Genomic DNA, 20,360 nt, shown 5'->3' on the forward strand with positions numbered 1-20,360 from the left:
GGTGTAAAACCGGTTATATGTCTCCAATAACTGCATGTACTAAATATCGCTTCTTCTATGTTGAAATTTATGACTCGGTTTTCTATTCTCTAACTGGCAGCCATTCTTTCCCGTCTGCTGCACTGTTAGGTGCGTGTGCGTGCGTGCGTGCACCTAGGGCTGTTAGAACATTTTTGAACATTTCACAATATTGTCAACATTTCAGTTATTATTCCACTCTCATGAAATAAGTTATCTCTCTGTTAGGCTTGAAATATATGGGCCACAGTAGTTCGTTATGTGTTGAGTTGTGATAACACATACGGAAACTGTGATTGTATATCTCGTTCATGTGTCATACAGTTTTAACGTATCTTTACTCAGCATTTACAGTGCTGATATTTGGAACACGTGAAAAGGATTCTGGTATAGTGTTTTATGTTATAGATATAATATTTCTTAATTATTATTTTGATGAATGAAAAGTTCATTTAGAGACTCAAGAGTTGGAACAATATTGAGAGAAGCAAGAAAGTTGAGTCTCTAAATGAACTTAATAATGTAAATGAAAAGTTCATGAGCAAACATGAAGAGTACCATCTAATTGTCTTGTTTTCTTTAGGGCTACTTTTGAATATAAATAAAAATATAAATCCAAATAAAATATAATACCCTTTTTAAACAATATTTCTTAAGTTTTTAATTTATTGTGATACATTCTGTGATTTATTTAGAGTATAAAATCAACCTTCAAAATTCGAAATTTTAAATCATCATTCCTGGACCGAAAATCAAGTGACGAAGCAGTGTGAGATTACATAACCTTATCTTTTGGACAATATTAACATTTTATCAAAATTTTTGGAGAGAAATAGTACAGGTTCAGCCTAGTTTTTCCTCCAATGTCATAATTGTATTATGATTATTGTATTTTATACAATAAATGAAAATGAATAAACTATTTCGTTACGAAACATGTCGTGACCGAAATAATTTTAAAAGGGTACTGAGATTTATATGAAGAGTACCAATTTTAATGCATAAATCAGTTTATCCAAGCGGTTTCCACTTCCAGAGCTCTACAACATATAATGAGCTCTTATTAGCGACAAATAATAATGTTGAAAGCTGAAATATATTCATGAAATGATAAAATATAATAGGATAATAACAGCTTCTTATGTCGAAAGCACTCAAACATAAAATCAAATAGATCATAATTATAATTGGTGTTGCTAAATGGTTTTAATATTTAACATGCCTGATAAGGCAATGAAGACTGCAACATTTTGTTGTATTGTTCGTTTATCCTTATGTAAATGCAATTTTGATTAGAGCAGAGCGCCGAAACACGACTTCAAAGGATTTGTACGGTGATTTTTGATTAGGCCCTCTGCTCACAACTCGTCCCACACACTCGCATGCAGTTGTTTGGTATTCTTCTCACCTCTATCTTGATGCATTAATGTGCTGAATAAATCAACTGGCAAGGTGTTCGGTGTGCATTGTATTTCCCACGTTTCCTACTGTCTACTGCGTCTACTTCTCTAAGCCTGTCAATCGGATTTAAGGCTTAAGCTTTAGTTGTATTATTTTACAGCAAAGTTTTGTTGATCAGTCAGTCTATAGAAAGATTAGTGTATAGATGTGTATTAGTGTATATAGTGCTAAACACTCTCCTTGAGTCTATAGTAGTTTTGGAGGAGTCGTTAGTGGTCCGAGAAATATACAAGTTATCGTAATCCTTTCAAATACAATAGAGTGTGTTTGATGGAAATGTGTGAGTTTTATCCTCATATCAGTGTTTGTGATTATAACAATATCAATAATTCCAAACGATTTTATATATAAAAAATTATAAATTTTATATAACACACGTAATTTACTTAAAAGTATAGAATATTGTATTGATCAGAATGTATTCTGTAAACTAGTAGTATGAAGTATAGTCATCTTACAGGAATTTAGTTTCATTACTCCAATATCTAACCGATCTCTTAATGTGAGTTTAAAGCAGATTCTGGTTTCTTATACTTAACATAACTTGTCCTTGAACACAATAAATTTCAATACATGAATTATTATAGATTCTCATAAATGCGCAATATATCAAAGAATTTTCAAGGCTGTAAGTGCTTTTCTAATTCCGTAGAGTTCGAAATGATTGTCGCTCGGTACTGGGTACCACCTATCATGTTCCATACGAGTTTTACTAGTGCTCATAAAATTGAAGCTTTAGTACGGCAGCACTTAGAAGAAAGATTTCCGAAGAATTTATCCCTTAAACATGGCGTTAAAGTATCTGTAATATACAAATAATTTATTGTCCCCTCTCCACTTGTTCCACTGCTGCAGCTAGAAATTGATGCTTTTTAATGGATGCACTTTCCGTACAACGACCTCTGTCCTTCACAATATGTGGACTTCCAATAATGAATAGACTGATTCAGAAAATATGGTGGATTCGAAGATAAAAGGGAAGAACGTGAGTGTGTGGAAGAGAGAGGGGAACGTGTGTGTAAGGTGAGAGCGTGGGTTGAGAGCGACAGTGAGAATAAAACAGCCAGTGATGTTGAAGTCCGTTTATGGCGGGGATATGTTATGGTGAGGCGGGGGGTCGACGGGGGTAGACGGGCGTGGTTGGGTTGATACAGTACTTAGACTGGAGTTGACGTGATGAATACACCTTCCGTCGGCTCTTTGCTTTTGCGGATCACAAGATATAGGTGTGTGCATTGTGGCTGAGGCTGTCTGTGTTGTATACCATTTGTTTTTTATCGCCTATGCATAGCAATGCGATTTGATCCTTTTTACACCTAGCGACAACCACCATTTGTGGAAACACCCATTCTGCTCGGTCCATACTAAGTCATCATGTTATGTCTTTACCTATCCGGGGAAAGTTGGAGGAGATAAGATATCGTGTATCTAGAGCAGGGTGCAGACTTCAGTTACAATTTTCAATGTTGGAATGCATTTAGTTGGTTTACTCCTTTTTCAGCATAGTTTTTGGATCAATCAGTATATGTCAGACAATAGTATTGTGAGCTTCAAGTTCTTTCGTACTATTGATAAATTTATTATAGTGTGGATTATTATAGTGCATGTCCTCCCCCTACACACAGATGTTTAGTCTTGTAAAGGGATTCCAAAATCATTTTGTATTGCGTAGTTTCTTCTGATTGTGTTTTTTTGAGAAATAAATTTGAATTTTTAATAAACGAAATATTTTTTTATATCGGCAGAAACTAAATTTCTTATTGAGTCTCTCTTCTCTGAAATGTGTGATGAATAGTAGATGAAGGTTCAAATCAAATTCAAATTCAAATTTATTCCACAAAAACGTACACAATACAAAATCAAAAATACAAGTTCTCAAAAGCAGAATAACATAGCTATTAATATACATATTACACTGTATTATTTATTTTACATAGTGGATTTCTATTGGCAAAAGTATAACTTGTCCGCCAGTAGGAGTAGCAATAATATTACATTATAACAAAAGTAAAAGAAAAGACATTACAGAACTCAAGAATTTAGATCATAATTCCAAAAATAAGATGTCGAACTATTAGAGGAAAATATCTAGCCTATATCACGTTGATATTAAAATAATAAGATTGAGTTATCCAGTTTTTAACGGTTGGTGGGATATATTTAATCACTTTTTGATTGGTGAGATCATTTGGGATATTATTTATAATTTTTGGAGCAATATAAATGAGCTGTTTTCGAATTAGTGTGAAGTCTGAAACGTAACATTCGAATTTATTTTCATTGTATCTGGTTCTATGTGCTTCATTATTTATTTTTGGAAAGTTATTTCCATATCTATTGAAGTATTTGAAGATGCTAAGTACTAGGTTAATAATGATATGCTAATGATGGAGAATCAGTGAACCATGAAAGGTCTATAATATTTCAATACTCTCAAGTCCGGTGATTTCATTTCTATTCTGAAAGTCTAGTCAAGAATATTATCTATTGGATTTAGTTTTCCAATAATTTTTATTAATATTGTCGACAATACTATAATTATTGTAAAGGACTTGAAGAGTCTTGGGTGTTGAAGCGCGGTAGAATAGAATCTCTTGTTTAGTTGCAATTTGATTCATACTATTGAATCGATCACTGTAGATCATAATCTTCTTATAATATTATTGATTCAGAGTATAACCAATATTTGCAATCAGTTTTATCTTAACTACCCGGCATTAAATCTAATGATATGGTTAAAAAATAACTAGAGAAAATAATATTAATTGGTTATCACCTTTCAAAACTCATCAACTTGCTTAATGATATACAACTCAGTTACGGTGAAATTGGATATTGGACATTCAAAAAGCAGTTAGTACATTAATTTGATTTGGGGTGAAGTTTCTAGAGCGTGATCCAATATTTAATTTCATGCTTAATCGCGTTGAACGAACATTCTTTCCACAGCATATTTGGGAAAATGAGAGGTTGCTAATGTTTGTAATCTACTCGGAGATAGAAAGAGATAGAGTGATCAGTGAGGAGATATGTGTGAGGTAAAGGTAAATCTGTTGGGACTATATGTAGAGAGATATGAGTGAGATAGAGGTAGATCTGTTGGAACTATATGTAGAGAGATATGTTCAGATATGAGTGAGATAGAGGTGGATCTGTTGGAACTTTATGAGTGAGATGGAGATAGATTTGGTGGAACTATAAGGAAGAATGAGTATGGCACGTGTTGGACTACTTGCATGTGGCCCGGGGGGCGTATCAATGTCATCACCTGAAATTCTGATTGGCCGGTGCTTATTGCGTTGACGTAGACTCGTACTTTCGGAGAATGTCAAGAGGAAATGAAGCAGTAATTGCACTCTGAGCATATTCTTGTTGGCCGTGCTCGAAATTACATTCGACGAAGTTGACGAAACATCGCGGCAACGGACGGGCAACTCATTTCACCCTCTTCTGCCCTGCAGTCAATTTGCTTCATTTCGAACGGACTTCCTCAATTATTTGGTCTCCACTTGTGACTTTTCCTCCGTAGCGCTTCAAACTTCGTTGAACGAAGTTTGAAGTCATGGACTTGGAAGTTTATGTCAAGGGGTGCCAAGGATTTATCAAGTTATACAAGAATGTACCTACAGCAATTCAATGAAACCGTTCAAACACGCATCGTCGTTTGATGTTAGAAAGGAATAGAATCCAAAGTATTTCCAACTCCTACCTGAGCAAAGGATATTTCCTTGCAGGTCGTTTGAATTTCTATGCTATGGACTTTTATTTTGTATTCAAGCTGTCAAAATCTCAATCAAGTTTTTGATTTAAAAGTGATAAGTGAAAGAAAATAATTATTGTAAGACAATCTACTAAAGTGAGGTCCACTTTATAATGGCAGTGTTTGATTGGCAATGGTATTGCTATCGTTGTCTATCATTCAACAAAGCGGATAGCGCTATCTCTTTCTCGCGTTGTTCTGTTGCCAGATCGTCTTCAACAATGTAGAATTAATATTAATTATCAAAATATTTCATCTTGATATTATGAAAATACATTATGAAATTATTGAAAAAATATATAATTTCTTGCTTAATAAAATAATATCGGGGCACCGAGCTTCGCTCGTTATTTTTATTTATTGATAAACAGAACAAAATTCTCTAAAATGATCGTGTTTATATTTTACAGCTGGCTATACGTCAGCTTATGAATTTCGGGGATGCGATATTACTCACTCGTTCACTCACTTTTTTACTATCCACAGACGGCGAAAGTCTCAGCTGTTTCAGCCAAGGATGAATTATCCTTTTCATGTCCTTCAGCGAGTTTTCCCAGGGATGAGACCTAGTGCAATCGAATTTTTATATCATAAACCTACTATGTTCCAAATTTCGTGAAAATCGTCAGAGCCGTTTTCGAGATCCGTTGGACATAGATAACCATAAATAAATCCAAATAACCAAATAATTATAAATAAATATAAATAATCAAATATAAAAATATACACAGAAATTGCTCGCTTAATAAAATAGGATAGATCTCAGAGTCTTCTCAGCTCATTAGTGATAGCTTACCGGAATAATCCCATCCAAGAATTGATAATAATTCATGTGCAATTATATTGAATCACATATAGTAAGAAAATCTAATCAATAGAAATTCGTGAATGAAAATTAATACTGTCTACTTGAATGTTTCATTTCTCTATCAATTATTGCTTCAATTAACCAGGATGATTGTCAGTTTATCAGACGCTACTTTGTCATCTCAGATGTGAGGTGAGACTTCCATTTCAATTCTCTTCCCAATTATAATGTCCTTTCTCCCTCCTATCCGTAATGAATCAAAATCAGTCATCTGAACTATAAGACCTCTTACGTTGTTGTTGTTGTTGTGTTCTTCTTCATCTTCTCCATTACTCATTCAGTTCTTATCAGTTTGATTATATTTGGTGTTTTTTAATCGGGGTTTGATTTTTTCTGTTGCAGGAACTCAAGGAAAGTTTCAACTATGGCCTTTTTTGTCCGCCAGTCAATGGAAAGGCTGGAAAGTTCCTTGATGAGGAACGCAGACTGGGCGACTATCCCTTCAACGGCCCAGTTGGTTACCTGGAGGTCAGGCTAAATAATTATTGCAAATATTTATATTTATATCTTGCATCCACATAAAACAATTCCCGATTTTCACAACTTTCAATATTATCACCTCGATTTGAAGTAGTTTCATACAAGATTATGCACAAATGCTTCTGGAAATGCTTTAGGTGAAATTTTTTGAAGTAATTCGATTGAGATACTATCGATTTTAAAATATGTAGCTGTATATATGATTATTATTCATTAATTAGCATTTGAACAAATGTAATTTCTAATTTATTTCCATCTGTAGTATGAAGAAGGGGTGGATAAGCAATAAAATCATGTTATCGAGCTTCGTTTTATGTTTGATCTTGTAATTAGATTTGACTTGAGAAGAAAATTTAATTTGAATTCTGATTCTAAGATCAATAGATTTGATTCATCATTGGTTCATCAACTTTCCCCTTGATAAAATAATTTCTTCTGTGATTCATTCACATAAATTCTTATCATCGATTAGGGCTAAGTGTTTGAAAAAATCTGGGAAATTCAAAAAACAAAAATAATTGTATAGGTATTTAAGTAGAAGCAAATACACACAACCACAGACAAAGAAGTCTGAGATCTGTGATACAACTCTCAGAGAAATAAAAGAAAGATAGATGTATTAATTGAGTGATCACTAAATGATATTTAATATGATTAAATTTTCAATTTCAATTTTTAATAAACTGATAAAGCTTCATGATTTGATAGATCTCTTTATCGCTGTTCAATTTTAGTGGAATGTCAACTCAACGAGTGGATTTAATAAGAATATGACTCATTCAATGTTGGTCCTGTTATTTATAAACTTCTCATTATTCAAATTCAAATCCTTCGCTTCATCAAAAGCAAACCCCTATCTAATAAATATCTTATCGAATGATACTCGTACTATTGAGGTATTAGACTGATATTCATAATGTGTTTTTCTTTGAAATTCCAGCTCAAATATAAGAGAAGGGTGTACAAAATGCTCAATTTAGATGAGAAGCAGTTGAAGGCTCTGCACACGAGGGCCAACCTGCGTAGGTTTCTAGAATATGTAGCCAATGGTCAAGTCGAGAAAATCAACAAAATGTGTACCAAAGGGTTGGATCCAAACTTCCACTGTCCGGAATCTGGAGGTAAGAAATATTTCATTCATCAATAATATTTATTCACTACATACTGCACTTGTGTTGGGATTTTATTTATTAATTAAAACTTTGAGAAAGGTGATAAATTTTGAAATTATCTATTTTTTTATTATAGCCAGCATTAATGGGATTCAATATAGATCTTTTTCCTATAAAGTGGGGGTTGTATTTTTTCATGATAATCGTATATTTTCCACTCAGCATACTCAATTCAGTAGCCCCGCGATTGGAGAATATCTACTACACTATGGGCCAGTTTCCGAACTCGGGGTTTGGCCAAGTTCTAGACTTTAAACAGCTGGAGTTAAAAAATTGGCTTTCCGAAAACGGGACGTAGTCGTAGTCATTGTCATACTCACGTTTGAATTGAATTTCAAAAAACTAGAAAATTAAACACAAAATAAAATAAAGAGATAATAGTGAAAAGTTTTAGCTATTTTGAATTATTTAGAAATGTTTAGTTTTGTCAAGGAAAAACGTTTCCAATTATAGAAATGAGAAAATAAGAACTGAGACTACTGTTATAAAAACTGCGTCTACGCCCCGTTTTGGAAAGCTGATTTTCTGACTCCAGCTGTTTAAAGTCTAGAACTTAGCTAAATCCCGAGCTCGGAAAACGGCCCTATAAGAATAGTAAAAAATCCTGTATATTCAAGTGTGATTCTCACAATCTTCAGATATGTATAAATTAAATTTTTTGGGAACACTCAGGGAATTATCTACTTATGATTGTTCTAAGACTAAAAACTTTTATTTTTCCATGCTTTGGAATTAATTGAGTTAGGAATACAAATAATTATGGTTATCACAACATTTATAATTAAACTTTGATCGATCTTTGAAACTATTGATCTAGGAAGAAGACCTAGACACATTCTCATTGCTAGGCAAACATTTAAGGTCATCTAGAGAATAACATATCTGATAAATAAAGATTATATATAGAAACTCATCAAAATTTGCCCAAACTTTTTCAATAAATAAACTGATTCAGTAGATATTTTTTCAGTATGTACCCAGCTTCAGCATGCTCTTTCTACTCACAACTTTCATTAACATTGGAGTATATTACTGAAAAAATATATGAGGAAAGAAACATAACAATAATTTATGAAATCATGATTCGAAAATAAATAGTTGAGTGAATTCTTTTTCTATTCTTTTTCTCTTGTATTAACATTGGAGTACATTACTGGAATAAAATATGAGGAAAGCAAAATAACAATAATGAAACCATGATTCAAAAATAAATAGAGTGAATTCTTATGGTTTTTTGTTGGTGAGGAGTCCCTTATCGGAAGGACCGATGTACTCTTAATTAATAAATGATTTAAGCCGTCAATGGTGCATTTTCGTTTGTGAGTAAATTTCCGCATTCGACGACGAAAAGCATTGTTGACATTCATATTGTCCAAATTTCAAGTGTGCTAAAACAGCTGATCGAATAACTTTTCATTGTTTGTCTTTATTATTAAAGAATTAAACATTTCCAATAATATCAACATATTGCCATTTAAAAGTATAAGCTCAACCTGCCCATTAAAACATAATTGGACATAATCTTTTAGGTTATGTAGACAAATTGAAATCTACTCAATCTGAGATTCTCTCCCTGTCGTGGTCGACGACGGCATTTACGCACAAACGAAAACCTAGCTTTACATTCAAATAATGTTGACACAGTGTTTGGTGAAATCTATTTATCCATCATGAAAACACAAAGATGACTGTAGTCTTTGATATTTGACTACATGTTTACGTTACGTTTACGTTTGCATTTTGATGATCTATTTGTTTTGGTGTTGCACAGAGAGCCCGCTGACACTAGCGACGGGCATCCCGAAACCGGGCAAGGTGCTGATGGCGCTAGTGAATGGCGGCGCCCTGCTTGACTTCCGGACCAAGGACGGCTCGACGGCCATCCACCGCGCAGTCGAGCACAACAGTCTCGAAGCGGTGAAGACGCTGCTCGAGCTCGGCGCCAGCCCCAACTACAAGGATGCCAAGGGTCTGACGCCGCTCTACCTGGCCGTCACGCATGCGTCTGACCCGCTCGTCTGTGAGGGTCTGCTGCACGATCACGCCATTATCGGCGCCCAGGACTTGCAGGGTTGGCAGGAGGTGCACCAGGTAACCTCTAACCACTTCAGTTCACTTCAAAACTTACCGTACTAGTTATTCAATTAATCAAATTGTTTATTCAATTACTTAGAAGTACACAACTTCCAGAAAAGTACCACTGGCTAGAGCCCAAATTTATGATTTATACAAGAGCCAGATGTAGCTAGGTTATGTGTCATATATTTCATATTTTTTTCAAATTGGAATTTTTTTCAAATTCAAATTTGAATATTTTTGATTATATTTTTTTTTATGAAAATAATATTCTCACTGTACGAAACATATTCACTGATACTGATATTTAAAAAACCCAGCTTAATCTCGGGGGCTCTGAAGTGATTAAATTACATATTTACTTCTCCTAGGCAGTCGGGAACGCCAGAAAGTTGGTAAAATATTTTACCTGATGTGCTTGATCTCATTTTTTTTTTTTTTTGAGAAAAATATTATTTTTATGTTTGGTATTATAAATGTATATCAGGATTTAACCTGATGTGCTTGATCTCATTTTTTTAGGAAAACATTATTTTTATGTTGGGTATAATAATTGATATCAGTCCTACCTATTCTACGAAGATTCATATAGGCTACACAACACTTTTTTGAAGAATAAACAGATTAATTTGCTTGTATTTGAATTTTGAACGTTATTTTAGTACTGAACTTCATTTCGGTAGTGTGTTCATCAAAATCCAATTTATAGATTATTCTATACTCTTCTCAATTTTCAATATCCAGTCGAGTCGACTACGTGTAGGAAAGTATGGTACCGGTATCGATGTTTTTAAGTAAATAGTTAATCGTCCTTGTTAACGATATCCATAATATAGTGTTTAATATGATTGTTTCATCATGGGTGTCTATGTATAACAATTATTGTAAATATGATTGTGATTGCAGGCCTGCCGCAATGGTCTAGTTCAACATTTAGAACACCTGCTCTATTATGGAGCCGATATGAACGCAAGGAATGCCTCAGGGAATACGCCGCTCCACGTCTGTGCTGTCAATAGTCAAGAATCGTGTGCTAGGGTATTACTATTTAGAGGTATGTGATTTAATATGCATCAGTTAAATCGATTATACTGTATATATACATTTATTTTGAAGAGAGTATAGATTTTGCGAAAAAGGTGGATTTGACTAGGACAAAAACATTGGTTGATCTCATTTATCTTGTTCAACATGATAAATTTCACAATCCGATTACTTATTAAATTGAAATTGAAATTATATTTATTCTTCTTCTTAAGAAATACTAACAATACATAATATACATATACAAAACTTGAAGAAGGTTCTTCACATGGGCAAAGCCTGTGTGCGAGGAAATGTAATACTATTTTTCATTATAATAAATGTAAAGCCAAAAGCCAACAGTGTATATTTCAACAGCTCTTACGTAGGTCATTCACAGATATGTGCTTGATAATAATTATACCAAAAGGCATATGTTACTTTAAAATGGCCAAAGTAGGCCGAAACTAGTTGTTTCAAATAAAAAAAGCTACTTCATGTTTTTACTTTCCTTGCCCTATTACCATAGGTAAGGAAAGTATTGCTTTCCGAAAAAAATTAAGGTACCCCAATTTGTAAATTTCTAAACGTTTCAAGGTCCCCTGAGTCCAAAAAAGTGGTTTTTGGGTATTGGTGTGTGTGTGTGTGTGTGGTGTGTGTGTGTGTGTGTGTGTGTGTGTGTGTTGTGTGTGTGTGTGTGTGTGTGTGTGTGTGTGTGTGTGTGTGTGTGTGTGTGTGTGTGTGTGTGTGTGTGTGTGTGTGTGTGTGTGTGTGTGTGTGTGTGTGTGTGTGTGTGTGTCTGTGTACACGATATCTCATCTCCCAATTAACGGAATGAATGAAATTTGGAACGTAAGGTCCTTACAATATAAGGATCCGACACGAACAATTTCGATCAAATGCAATTCAAGATGGCGGCTAAAATGGCGAAAATGTTGTCAAAAACAGGGTTTTTCGCGATTTTCTCGAAAACGGCTCCAACGATTTTGATTAAAGTTATACCTGAAATAGTCATCGATAAGCTCTATCAACTGCCAAAAGTCCCATATCTGTAAAAATCCAGCTTAATCTCGGGGGCTCTGAAGTGATTAAATTGATTAACTTTTCCTAGGCAGTTGGGACCGCCAAAAAGTTGGTAAAGAATTGGAACCTGATTTGGTTGATCTCATTTTTTTCTGAGAAAAACATTATTTTTATTTATATTTATATCAGTCCTACGGTACCTACTCTATAAAGATCCATATAGTCTACACAATACTTTTTTAAAGAATAAACCGAGTACTTTGCTTGTATTTGAATTTTGAACGTTATTTTAGTATTGAACTTCATTTCGGTAGTGTTTTCATCAAAATCCAATTTATAGATTATTCTATACTCTTCTCAATTTCCAATATCCAGTCGAGTCGACTACGTGTAGGAAAGTATGGTACCGGTATCGATGTTTTCAAGTAAATAGTTAATCGTCCTTGTTAACGATATCCATAATATAGTGTTTAATATGATTGTGATTGCAGGCCTGCCGCAATGGTCTAGTTCAACATTTAGAACACCTGCTCTATTATGGAGCCGATATGAACGCAAGGAATGCCTCAGGGAATACGCCGCTCCACGTCTGTGCTGTCAATAGTCAAGAATCGTGTGCTAGGGTATTACTATTTAGAGGTATGTGATTTAATATGCATCAATTAAATCGATTATACTGTATATACATTTATTTTGTAGAGAGTATAGATTTTGCGAAAAAGGTGGATTTGACTAGGACAAAAACATTGGTTGATCTCATTTATCTTTAGTATCATGTTCAACATGATAAATCTCATAATCCGATTACTTATTGAATGTAATACTATTTTTCATTATAATAAATGTAAAGCCAACAGTGTATATTTCAACAGCTCTTACGTAGGTCATTCACAGATATGTGCTTGATAATTATACCAAAAGGCATATGTTACTTTAAAATGGCCAACGTAGGCCGAAACTAGTTGTTTTAAAATGTTTTAAATAAAAAGGGTACTGCATGTTTTTATATTGTTTTTATTAATTTTAATAAAGTAGCCCCCCCCCCCATACAAGTGAAGTGATTTTATACCACATAATATAATTTCATAAAATTGGATAACCTATGCTCAAACTTGAGATACCTTTACTGTATTATTCAAAAATGTTGGATTTCACCACAAACTGTGATTACCTACTTGGACAATTCATGTAATCACTAGGATATTTTTTTAATTCACTTAATTATCTTTGAAGGATTTCTCAGTTTCATAGTGTAATTTTGTAAGATAAATGCCATCTTATTGAAAGAATAAGACGTTGATGTTGTCAATACCACTATATTACTATGTTGTGTATACCACGTCTTATTCTTTTAATTATGCAGACATACCACAACATCTCATACCATATACAATTATCAAATGCCATAATTATCATCTCAAGCTTGGCGTAGATTCAGACCAGTTATAGAATAGACACAGCCTATTGTATATTCATACTGAAAGTCGATGAAGCCAACATCTACTGCCATATCTCCAAATCGTGACGTCAGCATCAGATAGAAAATTTTTCTTTAGAGTTTGTTTACATTGTTTTCCATAGCAGATTGTGTCTAGTTTAGCGGGAGCGCAGCTGAAGTTTACCATGAATAATAATTTACATCCTTCTGAAATAGACACAATCTAAAAGTTTTCTATCCGATGATGACGTCACGATTTGGAGTTATGGCAGTAGATGTTGGCTTCAGAGGCTAGACTTCCCAGCGTGTCTATACTATAACTGGTCTAAGGGCGTGGTTTATACTCCATTTATATGCTCATACTTTCCAGGACCACTGTTCTGTCATTGAAAAACTTAAATAACAGAACATTCTATATCAATTTATCACTTTATTATTGAAAAACTTCAATAATAAAATGCGATAAACTAACAAAATATTTTTCTCATTTTGGACATCAATCAATGCAGCATAGTTGGTTTCAGTGTTTATTCCTGAAAACTGTCTTGAACTTTGCACAATAATATTGTATGTTCTGATACAGTAACTAGTAGTTTTCCCTCTGTTCATTCTATTTCCTCAGTTGGTTATTGATTGTTGAATATATTATTTTTGTCAGGATGCCAGAGAGACGCTTTGAATTACGCGAATCAGACGCCTTACCAAGTAGCTGTAATAGCGGGCAATCTAGATTTAGCGGATATCATCAAAGAACACAGGCCAGAGAATGTCGGTCAGTACCTATGCTTGTCTCCCAACAGGATTTCAGTACAACAGTTGGGTTTTGATGGTGGATGGATATTCTAGTATTTTGTAAAAGTTCTAGATTTATGTACAGTATTTCATACAGAATGATATTTGTTATTAGTTTCACTCTATGTGCATGCCAGCATTAAACAAAAATGTTCTAAAAATTTCAATAAATCAATATCAGGATGTATTTTCAACTGATTCAACTTTATCCACGATTAGCTAACCAATATCCTTTTAAAATTGACGAAAATGTTTCTTTTTTTATCACAAAATAGGCTACTCCATTCAATTTCTTGTTTTATATGAATGTTTAATAAACTGTTAAAAATCTATCCTATAATATTCAATGGATATAATATGACATATTTACCTATTCCGTTCATTATTGGGACTCACCTTCGAGGATTGCTCGTATGAGTTCTCAATATTATGCCAAAAGTCATTTGGCTAGGTATTTATTTATCTGTGGATACAATTTATTCATGTGTGTTTAGCGATTCAACTTAATGATAAATGGGGTACATCATAATACTACCTATTGAAGAATAATGAATTGAATCTCCTTTCTGAAACTGAGAATAGAGTTACTTATGAAACTACTTGTTGATTCCTTGTCAATATCGCAGTATTTCAAATTAAAATAAATACCTTGAGACTTGTTGATGGAACTTGAAGTATTATTGATAGGAACTATAACTAATATAAATTATTTATTAATTCCAATTTTCAACTGTTTAGGTCTTGAAGAATGCTTTATTAATGTAGTATTTTGCATGCATTTTTGGTATGTATTAAGCATTAATGGAACGTTCTTTCAAAATTCATATATAATCCTGAAAGTTGTTTGAGCTTAGTTTGAACGGGTCTGTTGGGACCACTTTCACTATATTGCTTGATGCTCAATTTTTTAATTTTCCAAATAATTTCCTCCATTAATCACTTAGTTCTTTGTTCAGTATCAAGAACTGTCAGAGGAGTTTCCTTTAAATTTAATGATGAGGAAACTCCATTATCATTAATATAGGTTCAGTTTAGTTGAAAAATTTTCATTAAACCTTGATTGATAATATTAAATTTCAATTGATTAGTGTAATGCCTATTTTATGTCTGAAATTTTGTCCTTTAGTTCTCTCTTAATTTTCATTGTAAATCGCATTGCAATTTTAGTATTCATTCGATAATATGATCATTCCACTCAAGATTTTTGTAGTTGTAGCTAATTCATGATTGGAGTTTTCTTCTAACCTGCATCATGCAATGGTTTTAAAATAATTTTTCATCGCTATTTCTACTTCCAGCATGAGTACTGCATAGTAATCTCTTCTAGTTCTCAAATACCATTTGTGTAAATATTTAGAAAGTTTTTTGGTGAATTTGGTGGTATTGTGGTGGTTGATATTCTAGTGGTGAGTTGTTCTGATTCCTTGTCACTTCCTGTTATCCTCGTTGATCCATTCTTCCTATTAACTTTTTTGACTTTTCATTGAGATTTATTCTCATCACCCACATCAATAATTCAGTTTCCCAATATAGTAAAAGACTCAGTCCATGAATTAAAACATACATTGAACAATTCAGTAATTACTAGGAAGAACCTTCCTAAGCTAGGTAGAATAGAATAGAAAGATTTTTTTATTTATGTTGACGTGGCGAAGTTTGGACAATAATGTCCACTCTACCACTTAACCACGTCGTTAGCAAACAATACAATACAAAATATGCAGAGATAACAAAAAAAATTGAAGCTAGAAATGACAATAAAATGTAATAAATATGAGAGATCAATATTGAATAATAAAAGTCTTTTTAAAAATAAGTGTTTTTCAATAAACTCAATCACTTCACTGCTGAAAGAAAAAGCAAAAAATAAATTAAAACGAAATAATAGAATTTGAATCAAAGATAAATTTGTTTATTTTATGTATAGTGGATATAGACACGAGGAAAAAGAACCTGTGTATGCCTAACAGTATTTAATAGAAAGAGAATAAAGAAAAGTGGGGAAGGTAGGGAAGGTATTAAAAATATAGCAAACCCATTTTTCCAATAATTAAGTTACCGTATATGAATCCTCTTAACAATTTGTTTATTGATTTAAAAAAGTGTACTGTAAAATTCAATAATTCAACATTGCTATGATGCTATCGTAAATGAACACTTATCACCGCATAAACACTTACCGTATCTTGAGGTGTACCAAAAGGAACAACTCATTTTATTCCATGCATAATCATTTCTCACTAAAAATTAATGTTGCTTTATTCTTAAATGATAAATAAATAAATGTTTATCTCCCCCCAAAAAAACTAAAACTACAACATCAATTACACAAAATATTGTATAAATTACAATTACATACAATAGTTAGTTACAAAAAATTATTATATAATGTGTTGTTTAGTTTTTTCTGTGTGGAAATTGACCTACTCCACTATGGCGTACCATGTTCCAGAGTAAATAGAATTACATAGATTCTATGTGAGCAATCATCATCATCAATCATTTTTTTTCAATAATCATAAAATTATCTCACGTACATAATATTTTAGTAAGTACAACGCCAAGTCCTGGCTGGCTGGCCAACCTGAGAGCCTGGTTTGGAAAAACCTCCATTCAATTTTTCCGGAGCACAATTAACAAAGTCATCATAGCCAATATGATCGCCAACGGTCGAAACGGACAGGCACCCTAAGAAGAAGAAGTACATCACTGCGGTTCAGAAGTTTTCTCATTTGAAAATAAAAAATACCTAATCATTATTATCTGCAAAATTTGTTTCCCATCACCGATTAGTCTCCAAGGCATGATCATTCATTATTTTTTTAGTTGATCACTTCTTTCTCTGTCATGGTATCATTCTTTCTCTGCTGTCCTTCAAACAAGTTACTGAATTAAAAATATTATCACAGTACAAAATATCATAATATATACACTCACTATCATAATCTTTGAACAATCTACTTCTACCTAGAGGTTGATTAGTATTTATACACAAGTACGCAAGTAATTTAAAACAAAATACAGTGACTGCATGCTCTGAGTTTAATTTCAAATAACACTTTCAATGAAATTGATCAATCAAAATACTTCTATGTATTCAAAATCTTCAGATTATATGAGTTTTTGAATGATTACCTGTTGTTTTTTTTCTCTCTATAGGTATGGATACGGAAATATATAATTCTCTTTGTGTGACTTACCTCACTCACTGACAGTAGAGTGCTTTCTGGCAATTTAAAACTGTACTTGCACTATTATAAATACCAAAGTAGTGGTACCTATTTACTATATTCTTCAAAAATATAAAGAACAAATGTGAAATGAGCTGCCTACACACGTACACACTAGTCGTATACATTCATTTCACAGGACGCCGTGTTACAAAGTAAAACATCGTGCATATCATAAAGAATGTAATGCCTAGTCCACATGTTGGCCCAGTCGCTGGCCCAGCCTGCAATGTGACCAGTGCTCAATCAAGGCCAGCGGTAGCCAGCGTTGGCAAACCACTCATCCACACACTGGTGCTGGTCGTCGTCATTGGGCCAAAATGTGGATGCGGCATAAGGTTTAGTGAGAGCAGCTTATTCCTATGTTTCAGAGAGTTAAAAGTTTTGAAGCAGTTTTGCGAGTTTTTTTTAATCCATGTATTATCAATGATTATGATGAAAGATTACTTATCATGAATATCTTCAAAATATTCTTAAAAATACAAAACTATTTCGTACTATGTGTAACCTTATCTAATTTGGGAGAGGAATAGCACAAGGTTACCTTATTTTTTTCTCTCCTTATAATTTTAACGGTGTTCTTATTGAATGGATCAATAAAGAATAAATACACTATACAATAAATTTTAATAGTATTACTATTACAAGAATAACCCAACACGACTTTACGTCTGTGTGTAGGGATAAGCATACTTCTACAGATGTAGGGATCCACAAGGATATAATATCTGAATTTAACTGGTGTGAATGAACAAAAAATCCAGACCTGCATTGTGATTAGACTATTAATATAAATGAATAAATAAATAATAAATAAATGTTTATTTCCCAAAAAAGCTGAAACTACTACATTAATTACTGAAAATACATAGATAGTTCACAATTACATACAATGGTTAGTTTCAGAAATTTCTTATAATGTGTCTTTTACATGTTTAGTGTTTTCTTTGTGGAAATTGACCTACTCCACTATTTATTTATTAGAGCAAACAATACAATAGTCAAAAAATAAAAAACAGGTATTGGCCAAAACTTCTTCAATTTCCTAATTTTGAATGTCTCAAATTGTCCAAATATTATGAATGTTATGTCCATTTAAATCTATACACTAAATCATCAATCTGAATATACAAATCAGAATGCAATAAGCAATTTAAAATTTAGATAGATTGATGATAAAACTTTCGTAAAAACATGAAAAAAACTTCAAATTCACAAAAATAATTATATAAAAACACAAGAATTTTCAGCTCGAAAATTTTCACTATGGCGTACCATGTTCTAGAGTAGGTTTTGTACAAAACATATCTCACACATCATTCTTCAACTTCATCATGGATAAACCTATCACATCATTAACACAATTTATTATTTTTTTGTATTAATTTGGGAATTTTTCATGGGCAAATCCGCTCATTGTATACATTTTGGTGGACTTTTCAGAACGAAAATTCCCTGCATGCTATTCATCAGTCGGTAGACGACCGCCGATCTCTTTGCTTGTCTCGCTACAACTCGCGCATTTTCTGTTATTTTTTCAGTCCCCTTCAGAGAGCCTCCCCGCTACAACCCCCGGCGCCGCAGTAAAATTTTGCCCCCTCTCCCCAACCCTCCCTCGCCCTCTCCGTCCAATCGGTCCCTGCCGCCGTTCAGTTCGGCCTCGTCGAGCCTCAGCGAGGCCAGCTCCACCTCCAACAAGACCAGTGCCGAGGACACCGCCAGCTACGTCACAGGTAAGTCCACCCGCCACCAAATACTACCACCACACCAGACTAGCCTACGTCTAAATTCATTCTTTCCCAATGTTTATGCATATTCCATTATCCCCCAATGTATAGAAAAGAATAGAATCCAAATTCTGCTGTGTAAAGGTTAGCATTTTTATCTAAAATGTATATTATTCTTTTCCACTGCTCATTATCACTCCTAAATGTATAGAATTTATGTTGTGCTATGTTAAAAGATCAGCATCTATTCAATAATATATTCGTTTTTGCATAATCTATTATTCCTCAATGTATAGAATAGAATTCAAATTCTGCTGTTTAAAGGTCTATTATTCCTAATTTAGAATAGAATTCAAGTTCTGCTGTGTAAAGGTTAGCATTTATAAAAAATATATTATTTTCCACTGTTTATGCATATTCTATTATTCCTCAATGTATAGAATAGAATTCCATCTTGCTGTACAAAGGTTAGCATCTATCAAAAATATATTCTTTTCCACTGCTCATGCACATTTTATCACTCCTAAATGTATGTTCTTCTGTGTAAATGTTAGCATTAAAAAATAATATCTTTTCCACTCCTCAAGCATTTTCTATCTTTCCTAAATGTATCTGCTGTCAAGGTCAGCATTTTTAGAAATATTTTCCCTACTGCTCATGCATATTTTTGTCATTCCTAAATGTATTGAATGTATGATCTGCTGTGCAAAGGTCAGCATTTTTAATAGTTATTTGTGCAACTAGTGCGCAAAGTGACAGTTTGCTGCACCGAAAGAAATTTTTAGAAATATTTTCCCTACTGCTCATGCATATTTTTGTCATTCCTAAATGTATTGAATGTATGATCTGCTGTGCAAAGGTCAGCATTTTTAATAGTTATTTGTGCAACTAGTGCGCAAAGTGACAGTTTGCTGCACCGAAAGAAATGTTTACGCCCGAGCCGTAGGCGAGGGCGGAATGGCTTCTTGAGTGCAGCAGAGGAACTTTGCTCACGTATTTCACATTAAACTTTTCCTACAGTTACCATTGAATATGGAAAATGAATAATTATGGGTAAAATGATGGCTGAAATCCATCAAATGTTTGTGTGTGTGATGCTGTTATTAATAACAATCTTAATTCATTTAAAAATTGAAAATCCAATTGAAGTTGAAAATTCTCAGCCAAAATTCTCATTTTTATTCATTCAAGAATCAGAAAAAATACAGATAGAACAAAAAATTCACATTCAACATACATGCCAGCAGCTTGTTGGCTGAACCGAGCTGCAAAATGGCTGAACACAACAAGAT

The 20,360-nt window shown here is 33.3% G+C and overlaps 1 protein-coding gene across 1 annotated transcript in view; it reads left to right on the forward strand.

Moving 5' to 3' along the window:
• LOC111049602 (SH3 and multiple ankyrin repeat domains protein 3) overlaps window positions 1-20,360 on the forward strand; it is a 293,883-nt gene that overhangs the window by 245,636 nt on the left and 27,887 nt on the right. The window contains exons 3-8 of the mRNA XM_039422937.1: window positions 6,450-6,575; window positions 7,528-7,708; window positions 9,531-9,850; window positions 10,742-10,889; window positions 13,978-14,091; window positions 18,883-19,074. Of these exons, the coding sequence (XP_039278871.1) occupies window positions 6,450-6,575; window positions 7,528-7,708; window positions 9,531-9,850; window positions 10,742-10,889; window positions 13,978-14,091; window positions 18,883-19,074 (1,081 nt within the window). The remainder of the gene's footprint in view (window positions 1-6,449; window positions 6,576-7,527; window positions 7,709-9,530; window positions 9,851-10,741; window positions 10,890-13,977; window positions 14,092-18,882; window positions 19,075-20,360) is intronic.

This window comes from Nilaparvata lugens, chromosome 3 (assembly GCF_014356525.2).
Source record: "Nilaparvata lugens isolate BPH chromosome 3, ASM1435652v1, whole genome shotgun sequence".
NCBI lineage: Eukaryota > Metazoa > Arthropoda > Insecta > Hemiptera > Delphacidae > Nilaparvata > Nilaparvata lugens.